The sequence below is a fragment of the Pan troglodytes genome, chromosome 21 (assembly GCF_028858775.2).
Source record: "Pan troglodytes isolate AG18354 chromosome 21, NHGRI_mPanTro3-v2.0_pri, whole genome shotgun sequence".
NCBI classification, from domain to species: domain Eukaryota; kingdom Metazoa; phylum Chordata; class Mammalia; order Primates; family Hominidae; genus Pan; species Pan troglodytes.
The window spans coordinates 47,321,120-47,347,226 of record NC_072419.2 but is presented as its reverse complement, the minus strand read 5'-3'; the positions used below and the strand labels follow the sequence as shown (position 1 = coordinate 47,347,226).

Here is a 26,107-nt window from a genome sequence, read left to right as displayed (position 1 = left end):
AAAGTCAAAGTTTTAAGAAAATACTCACTCATCCTCATCTCGAGGTCTCTTTAATGGCTTTATATCCTCTTTAGGAGGAACAAAATAGCCATCATCTTCAGGTTCATCTTTAATTTGTGGTGGACTAAAGAGAAAAAAAATTGCTGGTCAGAGTGCTAGAACATCTGTATTCTATTAATACAAAGAAGGAATATGCCATCTCGTTGAAAAGAAGCTAATATAAATAAGGATAACCACGTACATATCATGAAGATGTTCTGTGAGCACTTTTTCTCACTTCAATCCTGTGAAGTAGATAGTATTTGTCCTCATTGTACAGGTGAATGGGCAATATCAGGATTTGGGATCAAGACTCTTTATTCTAAGTCAGAATTCTTTCTCACTATTTTTTAGCTATCTTTGCCAGCATGGCACGAACCACTCCAGAAATAAACCTAAGGTGTTTTCTTGCCTTACATGGAAACCTACCATATATTTGACCCCACAATCTGAACTGATTGTTCCAGTACTCTAAAAGCTAAAGTACAGCTTTTACAAGGAAAGGAATAAACATTGATTTCCCCAACTTAGTACCTTAAAGTTCTAAAAATGTGGCAATAACGTACATGTATATCTAGCTACATGGAAAAATAACCAAGCTGACAACATTACAACAAAAGTAGGGCACGTGTTAAACCAGAATAAACAGAAGGTATCCTATGCCAAATCTATTCATTGTTCAACGTCCTAACTTAGGTTTACTTTATATACAGAAGAGTGTCTCACTACTATTTGTTAAGATCTTACCTTCAAAATATAAATATAAAAAGACAATCCTTTGAGACAAACATCTTGAACCAAAACAGAGAAGGAACAAGTAAAAAATACCATAGAGCCCAGCAATCACTGCAGCCATGGGATGCTCCCTGGCCTGGCACATCTCTTCAGAACCTCACTGCCTTAACTTAGTACAAGAAATGGCCTCCTTACATGCAGCTGCGCCCTGTGGAGGGATCCAAGGATTAAGAATCCCGACCCCACTGCAAAGTATATTCACAGGGTTTCAAGAGTACCTCCGACCAAAAAAAGCATACTGGGTCCCCTTGCTTGTGATAGAATTTGAATGTTTAAAGAACTTATTTTAGCACCCTAACCACATGCCAGCTTCTACAGCTGTTCCCCCTCCTGCCTGAATACTGACACAGACCCTAGGGTCCAGAAGGAAAGAAAGCCTATCATTTACCCAACTAGTTAAGTAAATGCTAGATCCTAAGTTTGTCACACTGAAGACAAAAACTGTGGGAAGGGTTACTTAGGTCTGAAGGAAGAAGTCCTAAAACAATTTACCAGAAAACTGTATTCCAGTGAAGCATCTGGATTCTCTACAAAGACATATACACAAGCCAGCAAGGAGTCCAGCAAAGTGAACATAGAGACCACTGCCTCAAAGAAGGCTGTGTTCCTAATCTTCTAACCCAAAAAGTCTGAAAATGAATTCATGACTATGCACCAAGTCCAAAAAATTTATTCAGATCAGTTTAATAAAAATCCAAGGCAGTCTCTTGGCAGAGATTAGCCCAGCAGTGCCTCAGTCACTTTATCTCAGAAATCAAAATTCCTAGGGCAGCTTGCAGCTCTAATGCTTCCTGAATTGTATTATTCTGCATTCCTAGAACAATTATGAAACATGCCTGAAGAGGGCACCTGCTTTTCTCCTTGTCTAAAGGACCCCAGAGTCAAAAATTTTAACAAATGAAACTGAAAGTTCAAAGATTCAAGGAAGCAAAACTCTCAAAGTGTTTTGTCCTAGTCAATAATGCAAACACTTACAACCATTTCTAATAAATCCTTTCTGTCATTCAGTGAAGTGAGAATATATAACAATAAACATCTAGTTGTTTTGAAACTAGAGGGGACCTCTGGGCTTATTTTAGGAAATTGAGGCTGAGGAAAACAAAATTATAAAGGTAAAAACAGTATAGGAAGTAACCTCTAGATTTTGCGCATTTTCCTCTCCTTCTAGAAAAGAGATAACATAATTCTACCCAAATCTACACTCATCCCTAACATGTAGGTCAAATGATCTTTTATATATAAGCCTCCCAATATTACTAATGACGAAATCAGACTAAGTGATTTTTCAGAAAACTCCATAATCGCTACTGAATATGAAGTTTCTTTTTAGAGAAATGAAAATGTTCTGGAATTAGTGAAGAGGCTGCAATACCTTGTGAATATATTAAAAAAACAAAAAACCAAAATGGTACACTGTATACCATTAAAATACAAATTTTGTGATATGCAAGTCAAATCTCAATTTTTAAAAATCTCTCCTGTCAACCCTCTCTATTCGAAATAACCTTCTGGAAAATGTGCTGGTCAGTCTCACTATATGGCACTGTAGAAAGGCTCAGGTTGGCTTAGACCGAGTCTTCTCACTGCTGAGTTTCTGGGAACCATCAAGATGGCCAGGTCAGTGGGTTTTGGGTTAACTCAGACAACACTACAACACAGGCAGCTGGCCTGCTGTCCACCCAGAGAAAGGGAAGCCCACGCAGCAGCAAAGTCTTACCTAGAGAAGCCATTTTCCTTCTCCTTCTTTATTTTTGCATCCCCAGAGGCTCGAACCTGAAAAGTAAAACAACAGTAACTAGTACCTGGAAAGGACTAAATTTGAAGAAACCTCTTTTTGAGAATATGTAGCATCAGTTCCTGGGACATCATGATCACAGGCTGGCTCTTATGTTAGCAAAACTGAACAGATGAACTAAAGGTCCTGAAATGTGTCCAAAACTCGTTTTTAACAATTCTTCTGGGTGAAACTGTCCAACTCACTGAGAAAGGTTTCCCTTAAAAATGGCAGCTTTTTACTTTTAAGTGGTGGCAGGTCTCTTTTCCCCAATAAATACATTCCACTACTCAAGAATTTGCCATTGGCAGTGCAGAGAGGAAACAAAAGCAAAAACCAAACAAACAAAACATATAAACTGGGCCAGATGTGATGGCTCATGCCTGTAATCCCAACACTTTGGGAGGATGAGGTTGGAGGACTGCTTGAGGCCAGGAGTTCGAGACTAGCCCCGCCAACACAGTGAGACCCCCATCTTTATTTAAAAAACAAACAAACAAAAAAGTAGTCCATGCCCTGCCTTCTCTGACTTAGGCAAAGTATACTCATGACCCCCTCCCCTTTGACTTCCTGCTTTCTAGATTCGTCAGAAAATTTATCTTTCAAAAAAATCTTCATATATACACACAAAGGGATACACACACACATACAGATATACAGAGTATCTATGGAAGGATACAAAACATAATCAGTATAGCGGTTGCCTCTGAGAAGGATGGGAGACAGTGAGTCAGGGGTGAAGAGATGTCTTCTTCACCATATTCCTTATTTCATAGTATCTGAATTTACCAAGTACAAAAATTACTTTTTCAAAGCTAAAATAAAAACAATCTCTTTTTAAAACTATACAGAGTACTATTCATTCTCAGCTGGGTGAGCCTAGTCATTTTTAGAAGGCTTGCACTGGTTATGCTGGAACCAAATGCCACAAAAGACACCAGCATCACTAAATTTTCACTTGGGAAGAACCTTTAATGAACAGAAGACCATCAAGGCATTAGGCCTTCTCCCAAAAACAATTAATTTTCCCTAATGCATTCTCAATGTATTCATTGGCAATATAAAGTAAAAAAGGTAATGATATGGACAGATCTGCCACTGTGAAACATATGGTGGTAAAAGGCTTAGTTTTTATAGTTTAAGACTACAGTTTGCTCTAAATTCTCCTGACAAGAGACCTTTCACTTCAAGACCAAGGGATCTTACTATGCAATTAAGATATCTGCTTTCAAAGGTAAACAAAAGTGCATCCACGTTCCTTCCTCCCCTACTAGAAAACTCTGTACCTTTTCCTCTTTTCGTTTTTCCTTGTCTCTGTCTTTATGTTTGTCTTTATGCTTTTCTGAGCTTCCATCTTTGTGTTTGGTCTTCTCCTTCTCTTTGTGTTTCTTTTCAGAATCTTTATGTTCACTGTAAAAAGTTAAGTCACAAAGCGTTAGCCCAGAGTAGGGACCACAGGGATTCGTTTCACAAGATATCCTAAGATAACATGAACCGTGGAAACTTACAGTACTTAAACAAACAGTACCGACAGAAGGTTCAAGTAGAGGGTCTTGGCTACATCGGACTTTATCTTGTTTGATGTTTTTATTTTTGCAAAGAACAGAAACCATCATTCTAGACACACCAGGACATTTTTTTTAAAGTGACTAAGAATACACAGCCAGCCCTGTGTATTTCTGCAACATTCTACCAGCACAAAAACAATAATGAAAGCTCCAACTTCAGCATTCATATCTGATGTGAGCAGGTTAAAACCAACTCACCAAAAATGTGTTTGGTGGCTTTGTGCCAGACTTGAAACATACCACACATGTAGCCAAGTCAGGGTTTATGGAGTAAACAGCCCAATACAGTGGATATTTCCTTCTAGTTTTAACTAGGCAAGTTAGTCACTTCTAGATGGGACTTACGTTAGCCCTTTCCTCACAATAAGAAAAGACCCATCTGAAAGCAAGGGCATAGGAATGTTCTTTGTTAAAGGTTAAAAAGCAAAATATGACATTATAAGGCAAGAGCCATGAAAATGTTCATAGCTTCTTACCCTGGGATCAAGCTCCTGGAAATTTATCTTAGGGAAATAACATTACATATAAAGATGTTTATTTTGGGCTGGGCGCGGTGGCTCACGCCTGTAATCCCAGCACTTTGGAAGGCCGAGGCAGGCGGATCACGAGGTCAGGAGACTGAGAGCATCCCGGCTAACACAGTGAAACCCCGTTTCTACTAAAAATACAAAAAATTAGCCGGGCATGGTGGCAGGCGCCTGTAGTCCCAGCTACTCGGGAGGCTGACCAGGAGAATGGCATGAACCCAGGAGGCGGAGCTTGCAGTGAGCCGAGATAGCGCCACTGCACTCCAGCCTGGGCGAAAGAGTGAGACTCTGCCTCAAAAAAATTAATTAATTAATTTTAAAAAGATGTTTATTTTGGTGCTTCCCTTAAACAACAACAACAACAGAAAAAAACAAAAACGAACAAACAAACCCCAAAATTGGATACACCTAACAAGAGGGGAAACTGTAATATATCAAATTATTTAACTGCTAAGCTATAATTTGAGTACCACAAACACATTTGGAAAGTGTTTATGACAGAAAAAGGAATATAATAAAATAACTGCAACTATGTAAAAACATGCATGTGGTCAAAGACTAAAGAAGCAATAAGCAAAAACCACAAGTTGTAGTTTAAGGTGAGAGAACACTATTATTTTTCCGTACACTGGGACAGGCAGTTAAGGAGCCTTGCTTACTGCACTAACCAATGCACAGGAAAAAAAGACTTCATCAGCAATGAGCTCATTAGGCTATGTCCATCCCATGAAGTTTGTTCTAAAGGGACACTTGACTACAGTAGAAGATCACAAAGGGAGAAACAAATGATGGCATGCAGTTAGGCAGAGCAACAAAATCTAGATCAGGAGAACATCTGCTATTACACCCTGCACACAAAAGTAGCTACAACTTGAGATAGGTACTTGAGTGATGAATAGGCAGAAACTTTAAGAAATCTAGCCAGGGAGAAACAGGACACACTATAGGTTAGGAAAGACCCAAGTATTGAAATAGATGGAGAAAAAAACAAAACAAAACAATGCCCACTTTCCCTTGCTTACATATTTCTCCCTCTATATTGCTCTCATTAGACTGTTATTTACATGTGACACACATTTAAATAACAAGTTTCTATAGGAGGAAAATTCTTTTTAACTCATGAGAACAGAGCACACTGGATGTGCATGGTTACAAAATTTCTCCACCATGCTTTTTGTTCTTGGAATCAATATGATGTTCCTCTAACTCAATGTGTTCTCATAATCTGTGTTTTTTACCAAAATGCAATGTTTTATTTAAAAATGTATCCCTTCCTTACTTTGTTTAAAAAAAAAAAGTCTTCCAATTGCATCAGCACTCCTATTATCTGTTCTCATTAACTTCGCCAAGCTTTAGAATGAATGGTCAAAGAGCAAGGTTGCTGAGATTATAATTGATTCTTCAGGAGTTAATGTATATGTAATCACAGGCACTTGGTTTTTATACTACCAGCAAAATGTTTGAGCTTACCATTCCATTATAAAACCATGGTAGTTTTGTTTTATTAAGCATCAACTGTAAGAGGGTATACAGTCATCTATACAAGGTTTTGCCTAAAAGCAAAACATCTGGGAACAATTGCATCTATAATACTGATGGATGAATATACTGCCTCCCCCTGCCCTGCCAACTATAGTGGGGGAGGGGACGGCAAAACAAAATTCTACTTTCTAAGCAAGCATTGTACTTGGTATTTTCACATACATTATTTCACTCAATTCTCACAACACTCCTGTGAGGCAGGTTTTATTATCTATCCCCTCATGCTGATACAAACAGGAGACAATGGTTAAAAGACTTCTCAAAGTTGCAATGTTAAAAGCAAAGCTGGGATTTAAACTTAGTATTTCCACCTCCAAGTTCAGAGCAGCCTCCACTACATATCAATACCCTTATATTTCCACTAAATTGATACCTACTGCTTAAGGTATACTGGTGTTAAGAAACAGCCATGGTGAGTCTGAGACTTGCTATAAGGTCCTAGCTTTATTTTACCATCGAGGAGAAACTTTCTAGAATAAAGATGTTTGGATACCTGAAAGGATAAAAACCTTTGGGGTTGCTTGTTTCTTTTCTTTTCTTTTTTTTTTTCATTGTCTTCCCGTGAAACTATAAATGGCTAATTCAGGAATCTGAGTTCAGGAACACTCCAACTTCCTTTAAGTTCCACCTTCCCCTGACCCGTTCTCTTTCTCAGTGAAAGCATTTCTTAGAATGTTAGCCAATTTCACTAGAAAACTGGCTTTCTGAGCCTTTTGGCAATCACAACATAGGTACCTACAAGTGTACATGTAGCCCTGCAGTTTTCAGCTTTGCTGTACATTATCACACCAAACAGAGATCAGGGAAAAGGAATCAACAAATGACAAGGCAAATGAGATATTTGCCAGGAAGCCAAAAGTCAATGATATTTCCTCTGCCTGCTAACCAGAAAGAGATGTATATAGGAAATTCAAAGTTCCTGCTAGAGTAGTAAACCCCTTTGTAGGTCACAATTAATCACAAAAACCAGAATGGGATGAAGCTATCATCCTGACTTTCCAAAGGAAGCCAAGTCTCCTCTACTCCTAACTGTTTAGGCATAAGAGCAGATTTGCATTTTTATACTAGCTGAACACAGATGATTGAGGGTTAAGGACAGCTTCTATTACAGGGCATTACATTGGAGACTGTTAGAAATTTGGGTTTATAGAGCTCCACCAGGCTTCTGAATACAATGTGATCATCCCTACTTGTCAGGTGCTGTTACCGTCCCTGCCTCCACAAATGGAGAGCAGAGTGCCTGGAGCCCAACCTGGCATCCATAACCCCCAAACCGGCAGGAGTGCTGGCAAAGAACAAACCCCATTGCCAATCTTTCCTAGGAATGTGCCTGAAGGAAGTAGCAAAGGCGCTGGGGAACAAGTCCTATGATACAGAAGCATGTCCAGGGCTGTGCCAGGAAAGTCAGAAACAGGATTTGGCCAGCATATAAAATGGAGTCAATGTGGGGTCAGTCAGGCTGACTCATCCATTTGAGATTTTCTAACATGTATGTCTTTTTCCAAAAGGCTTAGGACATGTTTGACTTTCATGGTAGCTAAAGAACTGTACTTTCCTCATTAACAGTGAAATGATGGAAATTCTGACCAATGCAGAAAGTTCATTTGCTGGCTGCCTGTTTTAAGAGATACTGTATTATCTTCATACTGATCCTGCTACTTTTCCATACACAATAGACACAATATGTCAAAGTCACAAAAGGGCTTTAAAAGTACAATTGTAGGCTATAATATTAGCCAGGTTAGAGGCTGAAAAACAGCTGATTAATTACTGAAGAAACTTCAGTAGGGCTAAATTAGAAAAATGCTGGATACCCTGAAAGGATAAAAACCTTCGGGGTTGCCTTTTTTGTCTCCCCACCCCACCCATTTTGTCTTCTAAGAGTAGAAGAAAGGCTTAATATCAACCATAGGAAGGAAACCAAAGGTTGGACAGACATATTTTAAGAGTAAGTTTAGTCTGGGATATGCTGAAGGACAAAAATACAGACAGTAGCAGTCCTAGAACTTCTGCAATGGTCACACTTATGGATGAAATATGAATTTACCCCATGGGCATGAGGAACTCTGAACGAGAAAACAACCAATTATTGGCTAGGCATAGATGCTGACTTCTTGGTTCATAGTTTGCATCTGTATGGGATAAGATTCCAACACACTAGCAGGGACTAGAAAGCAAAAGTCAACGCTAAAGAGAACAAATGGAAAGATCCAAAGCCACCTTTCCAGAGTGTTCATGCCATGTGTTATGCTTCAATTGGCTGAATTCCACTAAAGAAAAAATAATCTGGCTGGGCGTGGTGGCTCATGCCTGTAATCCTAGCACTTCAGGAGGCCGAGGCAGGCAGATCACCTGAGGTCAGGAGTTCGAGACCAGCCTGGGCAACACAGTGAAACCCCATTTCTACTAAAAATACAAAAATTAGCTGGGCGTGGTGGCACATGCCTGTAATCCCAGCTACTGGGGAGGCTGAGGCAGGAGAATCACTTGAACCAGGGAGTCAGAGGCTGCAGTGAGCCGAGATCACGCCACCGCACTCCAGCCTGGCGATAGACTGAGACTCCATCTCAAAAAAAAAAAAAAAAAAAATTTAAAAAAAGGAAAGAAAAAAATAACTTACACTATTTTTAAAGTGATGACCGCAAAACCTTTGGTCTATGATTCTTGTTGGAGCTAAGCAGACCACAGAAAAGGGTGACCAGAGTTTCTCTAAGGCACTTATATATATAGAAGAGTGGGAGAAACGGTGGAAGTAGGGAGCCAGTAGGGAACAATGTTTCCCTTCTGGCGAAGCATTGTTTCTTTAGGAAAAAAGACCACCACTACCACAACAAAATACTGATATTCTGGAAAGCTAGAATGTTGGCTATGGGAAACCATTTAAATCTGTCCTCTATCCTCCATAAAAGTATTTAACAGATACTTGAGTAGCACCCAGTGCCAGGCACTCATCTAAGCACATTTGATATCGGTAACAAAACTCAGGTAACTACTGGTATCTTCATTTCACAGATGTGGAAACTGAAGCACAGACAAGTTAAGTAACTCACCCAAGGAACTACCTCTAAAGAGAGAAACAGGATTTAAACTCAGGCAGTCTGGCTCCAGGGTCATGCACTTGACTACTCTGTTACTTCCCAAACAAAGCAAAAAAGCACTGTTAAAGGTAGAAGGAGCCTCCACATATTCTGAGAAAAGGACTTAGCCACTAACAGCCCAGCTACCTGTCTACTCCTCAAGGCAGCAGACCTCTGCAGGTCACATGAAGTTGGATCATGGGGATTCCTGTGAGACAGCACAGAGAGCTTCAAAGTCTTGGTTTAGGAGGGAAACTCATGACCCTTTCAAGGATAGTAGACAGTTAAAGCTTAAATGATGTTTGTTAAATTAAATATTTAAGTAACTTCAAAAGTTGCCTCTGGGAAAAGAGCGCAGCTTCTGAAATGAGCCAGTTTCCAAAAGGCACTAAGAAACAAGGGTTAAGGTGTCCATCATCATTACACACTACAATGCCGATTATATATCTCTAAACAAAATCACAAGGACTCCGGCGTTTTATATTATAGAAGTATCAAAACTTCAAGGTAAATGTAATTTCCTAGAAATTATTTAATCCTTTGTTTTCAGGCCAGAGAGGATAAAAGGATGTGCCCAAAGATGGCAAAACCGATACCCATTCTAACTCCCATTCCTCCCTTAAGTTCTTTGTCTCTATTAATAGCGTAAACAGCCACCCAGTTATCCAAGACAGGAACCCTTTTTCTTAGACCCTTCATGTCATTTGTAGCTAAGTCTTATATCCACTTTGCTCAAGTATTTCCAGTGGCTTCTTGCTCAGCTCAGAATCGAGTCCCAACATTTCCCCCTGATTTTTAGTTAGTGTAAGTAACAAGTTCCAACTTTTTGAAATGGCATTTAATAGTTTTGCCTCAAGCCACTTTTTTGGGTCTCATTTTCTACTATTCCACCCTGTGTAACCCACCTAACTAGATTCCTCCCAGAACAAAGCATATACTACAATGCCTCTATGTTTTGCTTATGTTTTTCTTTCTAACCATTACTTTCCGTTAGCAAAATTTTAACCATCTTTGAATGGCTAGCTCAAATGCTGTCTCCACCATGAAATCTTAAAAACAATGATTATGGCGTACTATGATAGGGATAAATATAATATGGAAAATATCAGGGCTCCAAATTGAATGCTATCAATAACTACTGAATTAGATTCAACTACCAAACTCAACAGCTCCAATTTATCTGCATGATATTATACTAGGCTTTGCGGTAATTATCATCATCACCATCATTATCTCAATTATTTAGTATGTTACAGTTCCCAAAGAGCTATCATGTGCATAAACAAACTTGAAAGATCGATAAAGCAGGTATTGTTATCAACCCTTGACCAAAACAGAAAATGAGACCCAGAGAAGTTAAGCACCTTGGATCACGACACGTAGCTTATAAATGACAGAACCCAGCCTCTTAACTTTTATCTTAGTGTGCTATTCAATATATCATACTGACTCCCATGTGAATGGTGGTGGTACTGAGTTTCCTCATTTCCAAACTGCTCAATCTTCTCTGCCTATCTATGTTAGTTGTCCATTTCCCACAGACAGGATGATATAGTGATGTGTAGACAAAGGGAGGGCTTTGGCAAACCACTCACAAGGAAAGCAGCAAACATATCTTTTAAATTTTATTAATTTCAGAAAAATCTCCCCTAATCTGAGAACTAGATGCTTAATTCAAGTGCATATTCCTAAAATCCTACATTCTCTCAATTACAATTCAGGTAGGATTTGGAACTAAAAGGAAAGCACAAGCCAAAAGCATCCTTATTCTCAGATGTTTCTCACACTGACAGTACAGAATAGCACTGCCAATATGGCTGGAAAAGTACTTCCCTTCTATTTCACAGCAGTTTTCTGTCTTCCCTTGCTTTCCACAAATTTGTCACTCCAGTGTGAATGCCAGGTTTAAAATTGGCAAGAGATGCACAGAGTCGAAAACTAGGAGGAATTTCATTTCACACGATTCTCTTATTTTCTAAAATCAAGCCCCCCTCACAAATTGCTTTTAATAATATTCTGTTTATACAAGAGATCTACTATTAAAGATAAACAATGGATAAGAATGTAACCCTTTAAGAAAGGTAGCTCGTGAGATCCTACAAGCTACGTAATTCCTTGGCATCTAGAAGAGTATTCCTTTTGAGATTATTTATGTATTTTTTAAAAGAGGGCCAGCCATGGTGGCTCATGCCTGTAACCCCAACACTATGGGATGCCAATGTGGGAGCCCAGAAGTTCCAGACCACCCTGGGCAACATAGCAAGACCGCCATCTCTATTAAAAACAAAAAAGTTAATTAACCAAGCATGGTGGTGCATGCCTATTGTCCCAGCTATTCAAGAGGCTGAGGTGGGAGGACCCCTTGGGCCCAGGGAGGCTGCAGTGAGCTATAATCACACCACCGCGCCCAAGCTTAGGAGTCAATGAGACCCTGACTCCAAAAAAAAAGAAAAAGGATCTGAGGAGCAAAATATTAATGCTAACAGAAAGAAGCAGTGTCAAGAGATAAGTGATGACTGATGAAATTATCTTTTAACTTTGGTGTGAGCTGTTCTTGTCATGTTACAGGCCAGACAAGAGAAAGACAGAGATGAAGTTTTCATAGGTTCAGAATTTGATGAGATTAATACTTTCAGTGCCAAAGATTTCAGGGATTTGGGGACAAAGAGAGATAAAGGCAGTGCCTGAGGTGATCTGACATTTTTAAACCTGAGCTGCCTACCATATGCATACAAGTAAGGGGTGCTTGTATTTAAACAGACAGTTTAGCTACAAAACTAACTCTTTTTACACAGGGAGGTATTTTTCACTGGAAGGAATAATGTAGGGGGGACTCAGGATCCTTGGTCTCACATCCTCTTCTTTCTGCTACCACATCACTGTGGGACTTAGAGCATGTGACCTCAGACTCCTGTCCACACAAAGAGAAGACAAGATGAAATGATTCTTAATACCTACTCCCTTGTTTTGCACCTTGCATGAGGACAATAAAGAGGAAACCAAATGGCATCTTCTGGGATGTGGATCCATAGCCCCATTTTGTTTCTGCACATAAAGGCTACTCTCCCACTCCAAGTCTGCAGTATTGCTACTGCACAGGACAGTAAATGCCTCCTGGGCTTGGGTCCTAAGTATAGCCTGATGACAAATGATTGGTGCTAATATCTAGCAGAGAAGGAAGGGACACAGAAACACATTTGAAACACTTGTTTTCTCCTAACAAATGGCCACAAAATTAGCTACAATTGATTAGCAAGGATTGGAATAAATGAAAGCATTTTGGAACAGAACATGCTAAATACTAATTATTATTCTGGGGTTCAGATGTGATTAAATAATCCCCCAGATTTCTTTAATCTGCTACAGAAGAAATCAAAGAAACCCTAAACTATTTAAAAAGATCAGAGGTACTTTAAAAGGATCACAGTGTATATAAAATTTTACTGGAGGCCGAGTGTGGTGGCTCAAGCCTGTAATCCCAGCACCTTGGGAGGCTGAGGCAGGAGGATCACAAGGCCAGGAGTTCGAGACCAGCCTGGCCAATATGGTGAAACCTTGTCTCTACCAAAAATACAAAAATTAGCTCGGCGTGGTGGCGGGCGCCTGTAGTCCCAGCTACTCGGGAGGCTGAGGCAGGAGAATCGCTTGAACCCAGGAGGCAGAGGTTGCAGTGAGCTGAGATCACACCACTGCACTCCAGCCTGGGTGACAAAGCGAGACTCCATCTCAAAAAAAAAAATAAAATTATTTTACTGGAATATAACCAATATCCTTGCTTTGTTGCAAAGAGGTACTGTGTCAGTAGACATCAAAACAAGAAGTACTTAAAAGTTTGCTTACAACAGATCATCTGATTAAACTGTTAAAATTTACTCATGTGAATAAGAAACCAAGGGCTAGATTTAGTCATGTCATATGTAAACAGAAACTCGGGCCAGGTTTTTCCAATAGATCTTGGCAAAAAGGCTTCTATTTTTATAGGAATGAAGAAAATACTAAAAGGCACAAAAGTGGCCAGGCGCGGTGGCTCACGCCTGTAATCCCAAGACTTTGGGAGGCCGAGGCAGGTGGATCACGAGGTCAGGAGATTGAGACCATCCTGGTTAACACAGTAAAACCCCGTCTCTACTAAAAATATAAAAAATTAGCAGGGCATGGTGGCGGGCACCTGTAGTCCCAGCTACTCGGGAGGCAGAGGCAGGAGAATGGCATGAACCCCGGAGGCGGAGGATGCAGTGAGCCGAGATTGTGTCACTGCACTCCAGCCTGGGCGACAGAGCGAGACTCTGTCTCAAAAAAGAAAAGAAAAGAAAAGAAAAGAGGCACAAAAGTACATACATCAAATTATTGAATTTACCTACAATATGATCTTGGAAAAGTATGCTTTTAAATAGATGTAAAAGTGTCATCTCTGCACATTTGTAGAGCAGTTCACAACTGAAGAGCTTCTATATTTATTGACTCCCTGGTTCCCCTGTGAAGCATGTATCAAGATGAAGATAAAGAAACTGAGTTGAAGAAGGTTAAGTAACCTAGCCAAGATCACATGAGACTTAAATGGATGCACAAGGATGAGGATTTCTTCTAAAAAAATCACATCCCTTTTTTTTTTTTTCTTTAAGAGAAGATTTTTGTAAAACAGGACAGGGCCAAACTTATATGTCTCAAAGCCCTTTATGTCACTTTTACTGTATCTTTCCTCCCAAAACAAAGTAGAATGTGTTAGAGAAGATAAGTTTTCAAAAGCTTACGTTTTAAATATTAACCTCTTTCTTCTTAAAGTCTTTAGGAATTTCTTCTTACAGTCTAGTAATATAAAAATCAACATTCTTCATCTGATCTGTAAGCAGGTCTCTCACCTCCTCAGATGATATTGTTCACGGTCAAAGGTTATCTAATTTTTTTTTTCACACCACATCAATTAGCACAGTAAAAACATAGCAGGCAGCCACCCATTGTTGGACATGATCTAGCAATTCTACTCCTAGGTATACACCCCAGAGAATGAAAGTAGAACTCAAACATGTATTTGTAGCCAAAGGGTGGAAACAACCCAAGTGTCCATCAACAGGTGGATTTTTAAAAATGTGATTACAGGCATACAATGGAATATAATTCAGTCATAAAAAAGAATGAATTTCTGATATGCTACAATACGGATAAACCTTGAAAACATATTAAGGGAATATAGAACAGATTTTAAAAAGATAAATATTGTATTATTCCACTTACATGAAGTACTTAGAATAGGCAAATTCATAAAGATAAAAAGTAGAAGGGAAAGAGAAAAAAAGACAAAGTAGAAAGATATTGGGACAGGGAAACAGAATGAAAAGTTATTATTTAGTGAATTCAAAGACTGGGATGATGAAAAGTTCTGGAGATAGTGGTGACAGTTGCATACTATTGTCAATGTACTAAATGCTACTTTAAAACGGTAAATTTTGTTATGTTTATTTTACCACACACAATTGTGTGAAAAATAAGATAAGCCAAAGTGACTTAATAACTATCCTATAGAAGATTAAGAGTATGTGAGAAGAAAGAGAGATGGGAATTAATGTACCCACAGATCATCCACTCATTAATTCAATAAATATAGACTAGTAAGTGCCAGCTATCTGCCAGGTACCATACTAAGCCTGAAGGATGCAAAATGAATACAAAAGGCCGGGCGTGGTGGCTCACACCTGTAATCCTAGCACTTTGGGAGGCCAAGGTGGGCAGATCACTTGAGGTCAGGAGTTTGAGACCAGCCTAGTCAACATGGTAAAACCCTGTCTCTACTAAAAATACAAAAAATTAGCTGGGTGTGGGGGCACGCACCTTAATCCCAGCTACTTGGGAGGCAGAGGCAGGAGAATCACTTGAACCTGGGAGGTGGAGATAGCAGTGAGCTGAGATGGCAACACTGCACTCCAGCCTGGGCAACAGAGCAACACTCCGTCTCAAAAAACAAACAAACAAACAAACAAAAAACCAGCCCCCCGCCCCACCCCAGAAAAAACAAAAAAGATCCCAATTCTGCTTTCAGGGACTTTAGAGTCCAGGAGGCCATAGGGAAAAGTAAAGACACAATTAAATATAATAATTATTACACTAGGAATATATTCAAGGCACCAGAGAGCACACAAAAGTGGCATTTAATATGAGAAGGAGGGTAGAAAGGATACCTGGAACAAGTCAAGTCTGAGCTGCAACTAAAAGAATGACAGCAAAAGGGCAAGAGAGTATTACAGAACCAACAGCATGTTTAAAGGCTTAGTGGCATCAGAAAACATGCTATGTTTAAGGAACTGAAAAGAAGTTCACAAGACCAAATATGGAATGTGAAATAAGGATAAACAGCAAAACAGGTAGCAGAGAAAAGACAGCCAAAAACTGTTAAGGAATGACTGTGCATTAGAAAGAGGTGAAAAAGGTGGCCAGAAAGATGGAGAGGCATGGAAGCATTAAAGCCAAAGAAGATGGTTTAAGGAGGGTGGGGTCCAAAGTATGAGCTATTTTGGCACATTTCGTGTGCACTTAAAAAGAATGTATTCTAACATCATGGTAATGGTACAGAAACACTAACAGCATGGTAATGGTACAAAAACAGACACATAGACCAAATGGAACAGAACAGAGAACCCAGAAATAAAACCACACACCGACAGCAATCTAATCTTCAAGAAAGTCAACCAAAATAAGCAATGGGGAAAAGACTCCCTATTCAATAAATGATGCTAGGATAACTGGCTAGCCATATGCAGAAAACTGAAACTGGACCCCTTCCTTACACCACATACAAAAATCAATTCAAGATGAATCAAATACTTAAATGTAAAACTTAAAACTGTAAAAACCCTAGACGACAACCTAGGCAATACCATTCTGGACATAGGAACGAGCAAAGATTTCATAGCAAAGATGCCAAAAGCAATTGCAGCAAAAGAAAAAATTGACAAATGGGATCTAATTAAACTATCAACAGAGTTAACAGACAACTTACAGAATGGGAGAAAATATTCACTAACTATGCGTCTAACAGGTATAATATCCAGAATCTATAAGGAACCTAAATGATTCAACAAGCAAAAAACAAGTAACCCCATTAAAAAACAAGCAAAAGACATGAACAGACATTTCTCAAAAGATGACATACAAATGGCCAACAAATGTATGAAAAAATGCTCCACGTCCCTAATCATCAGAGAAATGCAAATCAAAACCACAATGAGATATCATCTCACACCAGCCACAATGGCTATTAAAAATCAAAAACCAGCAGATGGCTCGCAAGGCTGCAGAAAAAAGGGAACACTTATACACTGTTGATGAGAATGTAAATTAGTCCAGCCACTAGGGAAAGCAGTTTGGAGATTTCTCAAAGAACTTAAAAAAACAACTACCTTCTGATCCAGCAATCCCATTACTCGGTATGTATCCAAAAGAAAACAAATCATTTTACTAAAAAGACACATGTACTCACATGTTCACTGCAGCTCTATTCTCAATAGCGAAGACATGGAATCAACCTAGGTACCCAGCAATGATGGATTGGATAAAGAAAATGTTGTACATATCTACCACGGAATACTATACGGTCATAAAAAAAGAACTGAATCATGTCCTTTGTAGCAACATGGATGCAACTGGAGGCTATTATCCTGAGCAAATTAAGGCAAGAACAGAATACCAAATACCACATGGTCTCACTTTTAAGCAGGAGCTAAACATCGGGTGCTCATGGACATAAAGATGGCAATAATAGATACTGGAGACTACTAGAGCAGAGAGGGCGGTAAGGGTTGAAAAACTAATTGTTGGGTTCTATGCTCAGTACCTGGGTGACGGGATCATTTGTACCCAAACCTCAGCATCACAGCTATATACCCAGGTAACAAAGTTGCCTATATGTACCCACTGAATCTAAAATAAAACCTGAAAAAAATTAAAAGCGGAAAAGTAGACAGAAAGAAAAGAGAAAATTCTAATATTGTTGGATGGGAAAAACCTATAAATGTCGATTAGATCAAGTTGGTTGATACTGTTCAAGTCTTCCATATCCTTAATTATTTTCTATTTGGACTAAAAATTATTGAGAAAGATAGTAAAATCTCTGACCATAATTATGAATGTTTATTTCTCTTTGCAGCTCTATCAGATTTACTTCATGTATTTTGAGGCTGTGACGTTAGTGGATAAACATTTATAACTGCTATGTTCTCCTAATGGGTCCCTTTTATCATTATGCAATGAACTTCTTTATCCTTGGCAATATTCTTTGCTGTACGGTAGATATTAACATAAGCTAGACAACTATAAACTAGAAAAGATGTAGAGTAGATTCAACTACTGAGATTAAATTTACCAGAATAATGAAAATGGAAACTAGATGATCAAGTGATCAGAGATGAGTGAAGGACAGGGAAAAAAGGTCACAGGCATGATACATGATTCCCAAAGAAATGTCCCCAATAGAGAAAACTAAATCTGGTTATTTTAATGATTCGTGAAAAAGAACAGACTTAGAAAGCAATTCTCACTTTAACTTGTCTACAGACAATCAGACAAGTTAATAAAGAAGTTCTAAGAACTCTACAATGGAGACACTTGTTCTAATGTGTGACAGATCTTTACATTCCCTAACCTAGCTCAGGCCACTATGGGAATGGGAATACCATATGGCTTTCTCACCAACAACTGTCTTTAAATCAGAATGGAAGTGCAAGTCCTCATTTTCAATAACTAGATTTAACCACTTGCCTCCTACACCAAAAAAATGGGAGCAAAATGAACAAGAGAAACATCTTCTTGAGGCTTGCATCCCAGAAGGCAGCACTATTGAGTTTCATTCATATTGGTGATTGTAGGCTTTTGTGGGAGCCGAACTCCTCTGATAACATGATGAAAGCTACAAATAGTCTCTCCAGGAAATCTCACATACTCAACCATTTGCATATAATTTCAGGGGCTAACAGACCATGGAAGCCCAAGTTAAGAATTTTTAATGTAAACTCTTTAAAATATAGAAAGAAGAAAAAAAATCAGGTCTCCAATCCAGTTACCTTTTATCAAGGCAAGCTTGCTACAGACTTGATTAAATGCCATCATGTGTCACAATGAATCCTTACCTATCTTAGTGAACAACTGTATTTTTAATGAGGTATATATTAAAAGAAAATTAAACATACTTGCTTTATACATCTTGATCTGAACAATGGCATCCCATTTAAGGCCTAAATCATGGCCATCCTCATAGCAACTCTAGGATCAAATACAGTTTCTACTTACTTTGCTATCTTTACATGTAGCTCAAGTTAAGACCTATTCCAGGTAAGCCAAGCAATGGCCAACCCACTACTGAATGATGAGGGACTTGCTTGATTCCACCCTTACCTGTTGCTATGCTTGGACTTTTCCCGGTCCTTCTCCTTCTTGTGTTCTTTGTGCCGGTGTTCCCGATCTTTGTGTTTATCTTTGTGTTTATGAGAATCTGCAACCATAAGAGATGAGTCAGTTAACAGGAGTCATGAGCTATCTTCTGTATGCCTACCTTGACAAGCTGGTCAAGAAGTACAATGACAGGATTCAAATGGCATGGTAGGCATAATAGCACATGCCACTGAAAAAAAAAGCTTTCACAAAGAAGCCCAGACAAAGCTCCCATTAGCCTGCTTCTACAATCAAGACAAGTTACTAATATGGGGAGGATGAGGAAATGAGAGCCAATTATTCTGTGGAAAGAAGCCACAGTTTGGCGTTTTTCTCCCTAGACATAATACTATTAAGCCTGACCTATAAATGATAACAAAGGGATAGTATTGAACACTGACTCTAAAGATCAGATGTTATAACTTCTGAAAAATCCAAACCTCAACAGATGTTTTTAAATGAATGTTAATAAGGTGTAATGTCTAAACAATAAAATACAATCAGCCCTCCACATCTACAGGTTCAGCACCATAGATTCAACCATTTGCAGACTGAAAATATTCAAGGAAAAATAAAAATAGTAATAACAATACAACCAAAAAAATACAAATCCCCCCACAATATAACAACTATTTATATAGTTACACTGTATTAGGTAATCTAAGTAATGTGGTGGTGAGTTAAAGTATATATAAGGATTGTGTAGGTTATATGCAAATACTGTGCCATTTTATATACAAAAAAACTTGAACATCTGCAAATTTTGGTATACTAGGGACAGGGGGTGGGGTGGTCCTGGAACCAATCCCCTACAAATATTAAGAAATAACTGTAATAATAAACATTTCAAAGACACCCACAGGTGCAATCCCCACTAGAATAAAGATTTAGAACAAGTCCATCATCTCAGAAAGTTTCCCTTGTGCTCCTTCCCAGTCATTCCCCATCTTCCACCCCTTGCCCAAAGGAAGCACTGATCTGATCGTGCTGTATATTAGATTTGTCTAGATTTCTAGATTTCATGTAAATAACATCATATAGGATTTATTCTTTTTGTGTCTGATGTCTTTCTCTCAGCATAACATTTGTGACATTCATCCACATTGTTGGATATATCAGTTGTTGGTTCCATTTTATTGCTGAGTGGTGTTACATTGTGTGGATATACTGTAACTTACCCATTCACCTGCTGGACAATTTAGTTGTTTCCAGGCATTGGTTATTATTTATCTGCTACAAACATTCATATACAAATATTTCTATAGACATGTTTTCATTTCTCTTGGGTACATACTTAGGAGAAAAGTTACTGGGTAATATAAAAAATGTATGTTTAACTTTACAGGAAATTGCCAAATTGTACCATTGTATATCTCCATCAAAAATTCATTAGCGTTCCAATTGCTACAAATTTTCACCAATATCTGCTATCAGTCTTTAATTTTAGCCATTCTAGCAGGTGTGGAGTGGTATCTCACTGTGGTTTCAATTCACATATTTCTGATGATTAAATGATGTTTAATGACAAGCATCTTTTGGTGTGCTTGTTGGCCTCTCATATACCTTCTTTGGTGAAGTATCTGCTCAAATCTTTCTTGGTCTTCTTACTACCTAGTTGTAAGAGCTCTTTATACATTCTGGATTACCAATTTTTTGTTAGCTATATGAACTGTGAATATTTTCTCCCCATCATTTTGTTTTTATTTCTTAATGGTGTCTTTCAAAGAGCAAAAGTTTTAAATTTTGATCAAGTCCACTTCATCAATTTTCTCTTTTAGGGTCTGTATGTTTTGTGCCCCAAGATATCTTTGCCTACTCAAGGGCTACACAGATTTTCTCTCTCTCTCTTTTGCAGGGAAAGGCAGGGAAAGAGTCTCATTTTCTTATATCACGATGTTACGCAGGCTCCTCTCGAACTCCTGGGCTCAAGCAATCCTCCTGCCACAGCCCTTGGAATGGCTGGGATTACAAGGGCATATCACCACCACCACCTTATTTATTTATTTATTTTATTTATTTTCTAGCAGTTTTGCAGAGTTAAGGGCCAGTGTTCTTTTTTTTCTAATCAATAAAGACGTCAAGTTGTTCTAACACCATTTTTTTTTAACTTTTAAGTTCAGGGGTATATGTGCAGGTTTGTTATATAGGTAAACTTGTGTCATGGAGGTTTGTTGTACAGATTATTTCATCACCCAGGAATTAAGCCTAGTACCCACTAATTATGTTTCCTGATTTTCTCCCTCCTCTCACCCTCCACCCTCCAAAAGGCCCCTGTATCTGCTGTTCCCCTACATGTGTCCATGTGTTCTCATCATTTAGCTCCCACTTATAAGTGAGAACATGCAATACTTGGTTTTCTGTTCCTCTGTTACGTTTGCTAAGGGTAATGGCCTCTAGTTCCATCCATGTTCCTGCAAAGGACACAATCTCGTTCTTCTTATGGCTGCACAGTATTCCGTGGTGTACATGTGCCACATTCTTTTTTTTAATCCAGTCTACCATTAACGAAAATTGAGGTTGATTCCATGTTTTTGCTACTGTGAATAGCCTAGCATTATTTTTTAAAAGATGGCCCTTTCCCCATTAAATTGTCTTGGCGTTTTCGAGCGGTCATATAATCATAGGTCTATTTCCGGACCCTCTATTCTAACCTTACACAAACACAATCTTGACTATAAGATTGTTTGTTACTCCGCTTTTCAAGAGGTATAGCCTAATTCCCCTCCCCTTGAGTGTGGGCTGGACACTGTGACTCACTCCTAACAAACAAGATGAAGTGGAATTGTGAGGGGGCAACTTCCGACACTAGGCCATAAAAGGTATTAGATCTTCCTTCCTGCTCTCTCCTTGCTCTGGGGGAGGCCAGTGATACACTGTCATGTACTCACTCAGAAGCCCTCTGGAAAGGCCCATGTAGTAAGAAACTGAAGCTTCCTGCCAATTAGCCATGTGAATGAGCCATCCTGGAAGTGGACCTTCTAGCCTAAATTAAGTTTTCAAATGACCGCAGCCCTGGCTGACATACTGACTGCAATCTACAGATGGTAAGCCAAAGCCACCCAGATAAACTATGTCTGGATTCCTGACTCATAGGAACTACATGAGAAAATAAGTGTCTGTTGTTTTAAGCTATTATATTTTGAGGCAACATGTTTTATAGCAATCAATTAATAATGCATAGGCAATGTGTCTTCATCCCATGACTGGCTCACAGCAAAAGAAGCCACATGTGTCATAATCTGCTGAGCATCTGTTCTGTGTCAGGCCCTGGGAAAATAGAAATCTGCATGACCGTAGTACTAACTGTAAGAAATTCCCATCCTACAGAGATGGGAAAAATAATATCATATGGTGTCAGAAGTAGGATTTGAACTCAATCTTCCATGCAGCATACAGAACCCTTCAGCTTCTTCTAAAAACCTCGAGTCTATAATTTTAAAATGCTAAGTTGATTCCCACAAGGTTAGTGGCCCCAGTTTACTTGACAGCAATATCCCATTACTTCTGCCTCAAACCAAACACTTATGGCTAAAATCATAATAATGACAATACATGTAATAGCACCACAATCTGGAATAAAGCATGTGTCAATTAATTTTGTTTGCAGGCCAGATTCAATAAACAAGCTTCAGAACATCAAGATCTGCTAATACAGCCCTAGAGTATGGAAAGGACATCACATTAAAAAAAACTACTCTGTGTATAATTCAACAAACGCATAAATACATATGAAGAAGACTGGAATACAGACATCAAAATATTAAAAGCAGTTATCTTAGGGTAGTCAATTTATGAGTAACTTGAGTTTTTGTGCATATACTTCATCTTGTTTTCTAGTTTTCCCCACAATTACTTTTATAGTAAAAAATGGACCAAGCTTTAAAAATTTATCTTGACAAATACCAGTGTACATAGGAAAATTTGCTTAAATCACTAAAAAGCTCTAAACTTAAAAAGGAAATTAAGTAAAGGATAAATTGAAAGTAATTCCAGGCAGGTTTCAGATAACAGTCTGCCAATAACATTTTTTTTAAATTTTTTTGGAGACAGAGTCTCACTCTGTCACCCAGGCTGGAGTGCAGTGGTGTGATCTCAGCTCACTGCAACCTCAGCCTCCCGGGTTCAAGCAATTCTCCTGCCTCAGCCTCCTGAGTAGCTGAGACTACAGGTGCACTCTGTCACCCAGGCTGGAGTGCAGTGGTGTGATCTCGGCTCACTGCAATCTCAGCCTCCCGGGTTCAAGCAATTCTCCTGCCTCAGCCTCCCGAGTAGCTGAGACTACAGGTGCATGCCGCCATGCCCGGCTAATTTTTTGTATTTTAGTAGAGATGGGGTTTCACCGTGTTGCCGAGGCTGGTCTCGAACTCCTGAGCTCAGGCAATCCATCTGCCTCAGCCTCCCAAAGTCTGGTGCTGGGATCACAGGCGTGAGCCACTGCACCCGGCCACATTTTTTTTTTAATGCACAAAATTTCAAAATTGATTTTAAGCCAGGTCCCCAAGTTTTTTAAAGCAACTTCTGTCTAAAAATGCAAATCAAAAATGTCTGGCGAGAAACTCGGGGCTGTGGCTCATTAATCTCATTGATACAAATAAGACCTAGGTCAAAGATCTGAACCCCAAGTATTCCTATTTTAAAGGAATGGCTGAGCACGGTGGCTCATGTTTGCAATCCCAACACTTTGGGAGGCCAAGGTGGGAGGCTTACTTGAGGCCAGGAGTTTGAGACCAGCCTGGGCAACATAGCAAGACCTTGTCTCTACGAAAACTTTTTAAAAAATTAATTGGGCATCTTGGTGCACCTGTAATATTGGCTGCTCCGAGGGTGAGGTGGGAAGACTGCTTGGGCACAGGAGTTCAAGGATGGAGCTATGATTACATCACCACACTCCACTTGGGCTACAGAGCAAGACCCTCTCTCTAAAATACAAATAAAAGTCATTACATGTGCTATGTGTGCTGTGAAAGGTGTGTCAAAAAGTGTATTACATGGCAACTTCTTCAAATATCTTAATGACTATTATATTGTATTATATAAATTTACTCAGTAAATTTGTAATTTCTGAGTAAATATAAATTTATATTACTGCTGAGAAATGATAGGGAGGCAAATTGAGGTCAGTACAAAAGAACTAACCACTAAAAGAATGGGATGCCTTCTGAACGCCAAAAGCATTTAAACAAACTAAATAACCAACTGAAAGGGAAACTGTAGAGATATTCTGCAGTAGGTAAACTGACAGATTAAAGAATCTCTAAAGATGAATACTGAAGTACTTCCATGTAAGTGATGCCTGGAATTTGCTTATAATACTCTCTGGTGGTGGTGGGGGGCGGGGGGCACCAAGGGATATGGGGATAGACAAAATTTGACTGGCAAAAGGTTGATAATTACTGAAGCTGAGTGACAGACACATGGGAGTTCATTATATTTCTCTATGTGTATGCTTGAAACTTTTCATAAGTTAAACATTATCTTTAAGCTTCTTCCTTTCCAACCCTTCATTTTTGTGTTATTATGTGAGGGCATGGCAAGAAGACTGGCCTAGTTCCAAGAGAGGGTTTGTGTTAAGGAATAGTAAGAGATAAAAGTAAAAGCAAAATAAATAGTTAGAGCTTTCTGAAGCAATCTACAAAAAAAGTGACAGCAAAGGAACTAAGAAGGAAGGAAAAAATGTAAAAGCACATTTGGGAAAATGGAAGTAGAACCCAGTTCCAGGAACTCACTACTATGTGTAATAAATGCAGTGTAATAAAGAGTCAGAGAAAGTCTTTACGTCCAGGTGACTGGGGGAACAAGGGGCCTAGGCAAAAACAAGAAACTTGTACAGAATAAAGATGGCGAAAAATACTGGAGAAATGATGGACCAGCCTGAGCCATATTGTATCTAAGGTAACAGTGGGACATCTGACTAAAGATGTTGGTCAGAAGAGATGCCAGTAAGTGAAAAAGTAAAGCCAATAAGGGCACACAGATCTACATCCCTCGTGGTGAAAATATGTGTTTGGAGAGAACATACTGTGGCCTTGAAGATTACTTTCAGCACATACCTTTTCCCTTTAACTGGAATTCATCTACTAGTGTTATTTAAAATGTTTTAGAGGAAGGACCCTGCCACTTCAAGCACCTATTAAGTGCAAAAAGAAATGTGTTGAATTTAACTGACAGATATGAAAGATGCAAACCAGTGCATATTAAATCATCAGAAAACCTAATTCATTGTGAATTCAGGCCAACTAATGCTTTCTAGTAACAAATATTTTAATTCCTAGTGAAAATTCTAGATGAAGACATGGGAGGAAGCCCCCTGCAATAAAGCAATCTTGATAAAACAGAAGACTTATGGCAACTAACTCCTTTCACTGTAATTTAACTGGAGTTACTCCCTAAGGACAGATAAGTTAAACAGATAGAACAGGACTCAACATCTTTTGCTATTGTTACCTAACGTATTCCCTGGGGTTTAAAAAGCTTTTAAGTAAAGAAGCTTCCGACAGACAAAAGGAAAGTGTCTCTGTCTTTTCCTACTGTAGGAACAGATGTTAGGTAGCATTACACAGGAGTTGAGGGCTAATGTGTAAAAAAAAGAAAGAAAAAAAAGAAATCCTTTTCCTACTGTTTCAGAAATATATTCTGAAGACTAATTCAATTTTAAACCAAATATATTCAAGTCCAAAGCATCCTGCTAAAGACTCACCAGACAAGGACTCTGCCCTCAAGGAGTTTACAATCCATTAAGGTAATTAAGATATAATCTCAAGTAGCTGGCTGCCCAAGGCACACAAGAGAAAAGGGCACTAATACGGGTGCCAGCACCATGCTAGGGTGCTTTCAAACACTATCTCAACTCAAGTTTCTTACCACTCTTACGATAGAGAAATAGTCCCAGTTCACAAAAGATAATAATGGGTATCTAGGTATCTGTATTAGTCCATTCTCACGCTGCTAATAAAGACATACCCAAGATTGGTTAATTTATAAAGAGGTTTAATTGACTCACAGTACTGCAGAGCTGGGAAGGCCTCAGGAAACTTACAATCATGGTGGAAGGGGAAGCAAACACGTCCTTCTTCAAATGGTGGCAGCAAGGAGAAGTGTGAAGCAATGTGGGGCAGGTGGGGGGGCGGGGTGGGGAAGCCCCTTACAAAACCATCGGACCTCATGAGAACTCACTATCACAAGAACAGCATGGAGGTAACTGCCCGGGTGATTAAATCACCTCCCACCGGGTCCCTCCCACAACACATGAAGATTATGAGAGCTACAATTCAACATGAGATTTGGGTGGGGACACAGCCAAACCATATCAGTATCCTTTACTATATTTTGTGCAAGGCAGTATTACATATATCACCTCTAACTTTCACA

The 26,107-nt window shown here is 39.0% G+C and overlaps 1 protein-coding gene across 2 annotated transcripts in view; it reads right to left on the bottom strand.

Moving 5' to 3' along the window:
* Nucleotides 1-26,107, bottom strand: part of TOP1 (DNA topoisomerase I) — a 96,087-nt gene that overhangs the window by 44,578 nt on the left and 25,402 nt on the right. Inside the window, exons 3-6 of one of the 2 annotated variants that reach the window (XM_514649.7) lie at nt 18,704-18,800; nt 3,895-4,018; nt 2,552-2,607; nt 29-124 (exon numbers count right to left, since the gene is read on the bottom strand). In XM_514649.7, the coding sequence (XP_514649.2) occupies nt 29-124; nt 2,552-2,607; nt 3,895-4,018; nt 18,704-18,800 (373 nt within the window). The remainder of the gene's footprint in view (nt 1-28; nt 125-2,551; nt 2,608-3,894; nt 4,019-18,703; nt 18,801-26,107) is intronic. The other variant, XM_063802509.1, reaches the window with a different exon arrangement.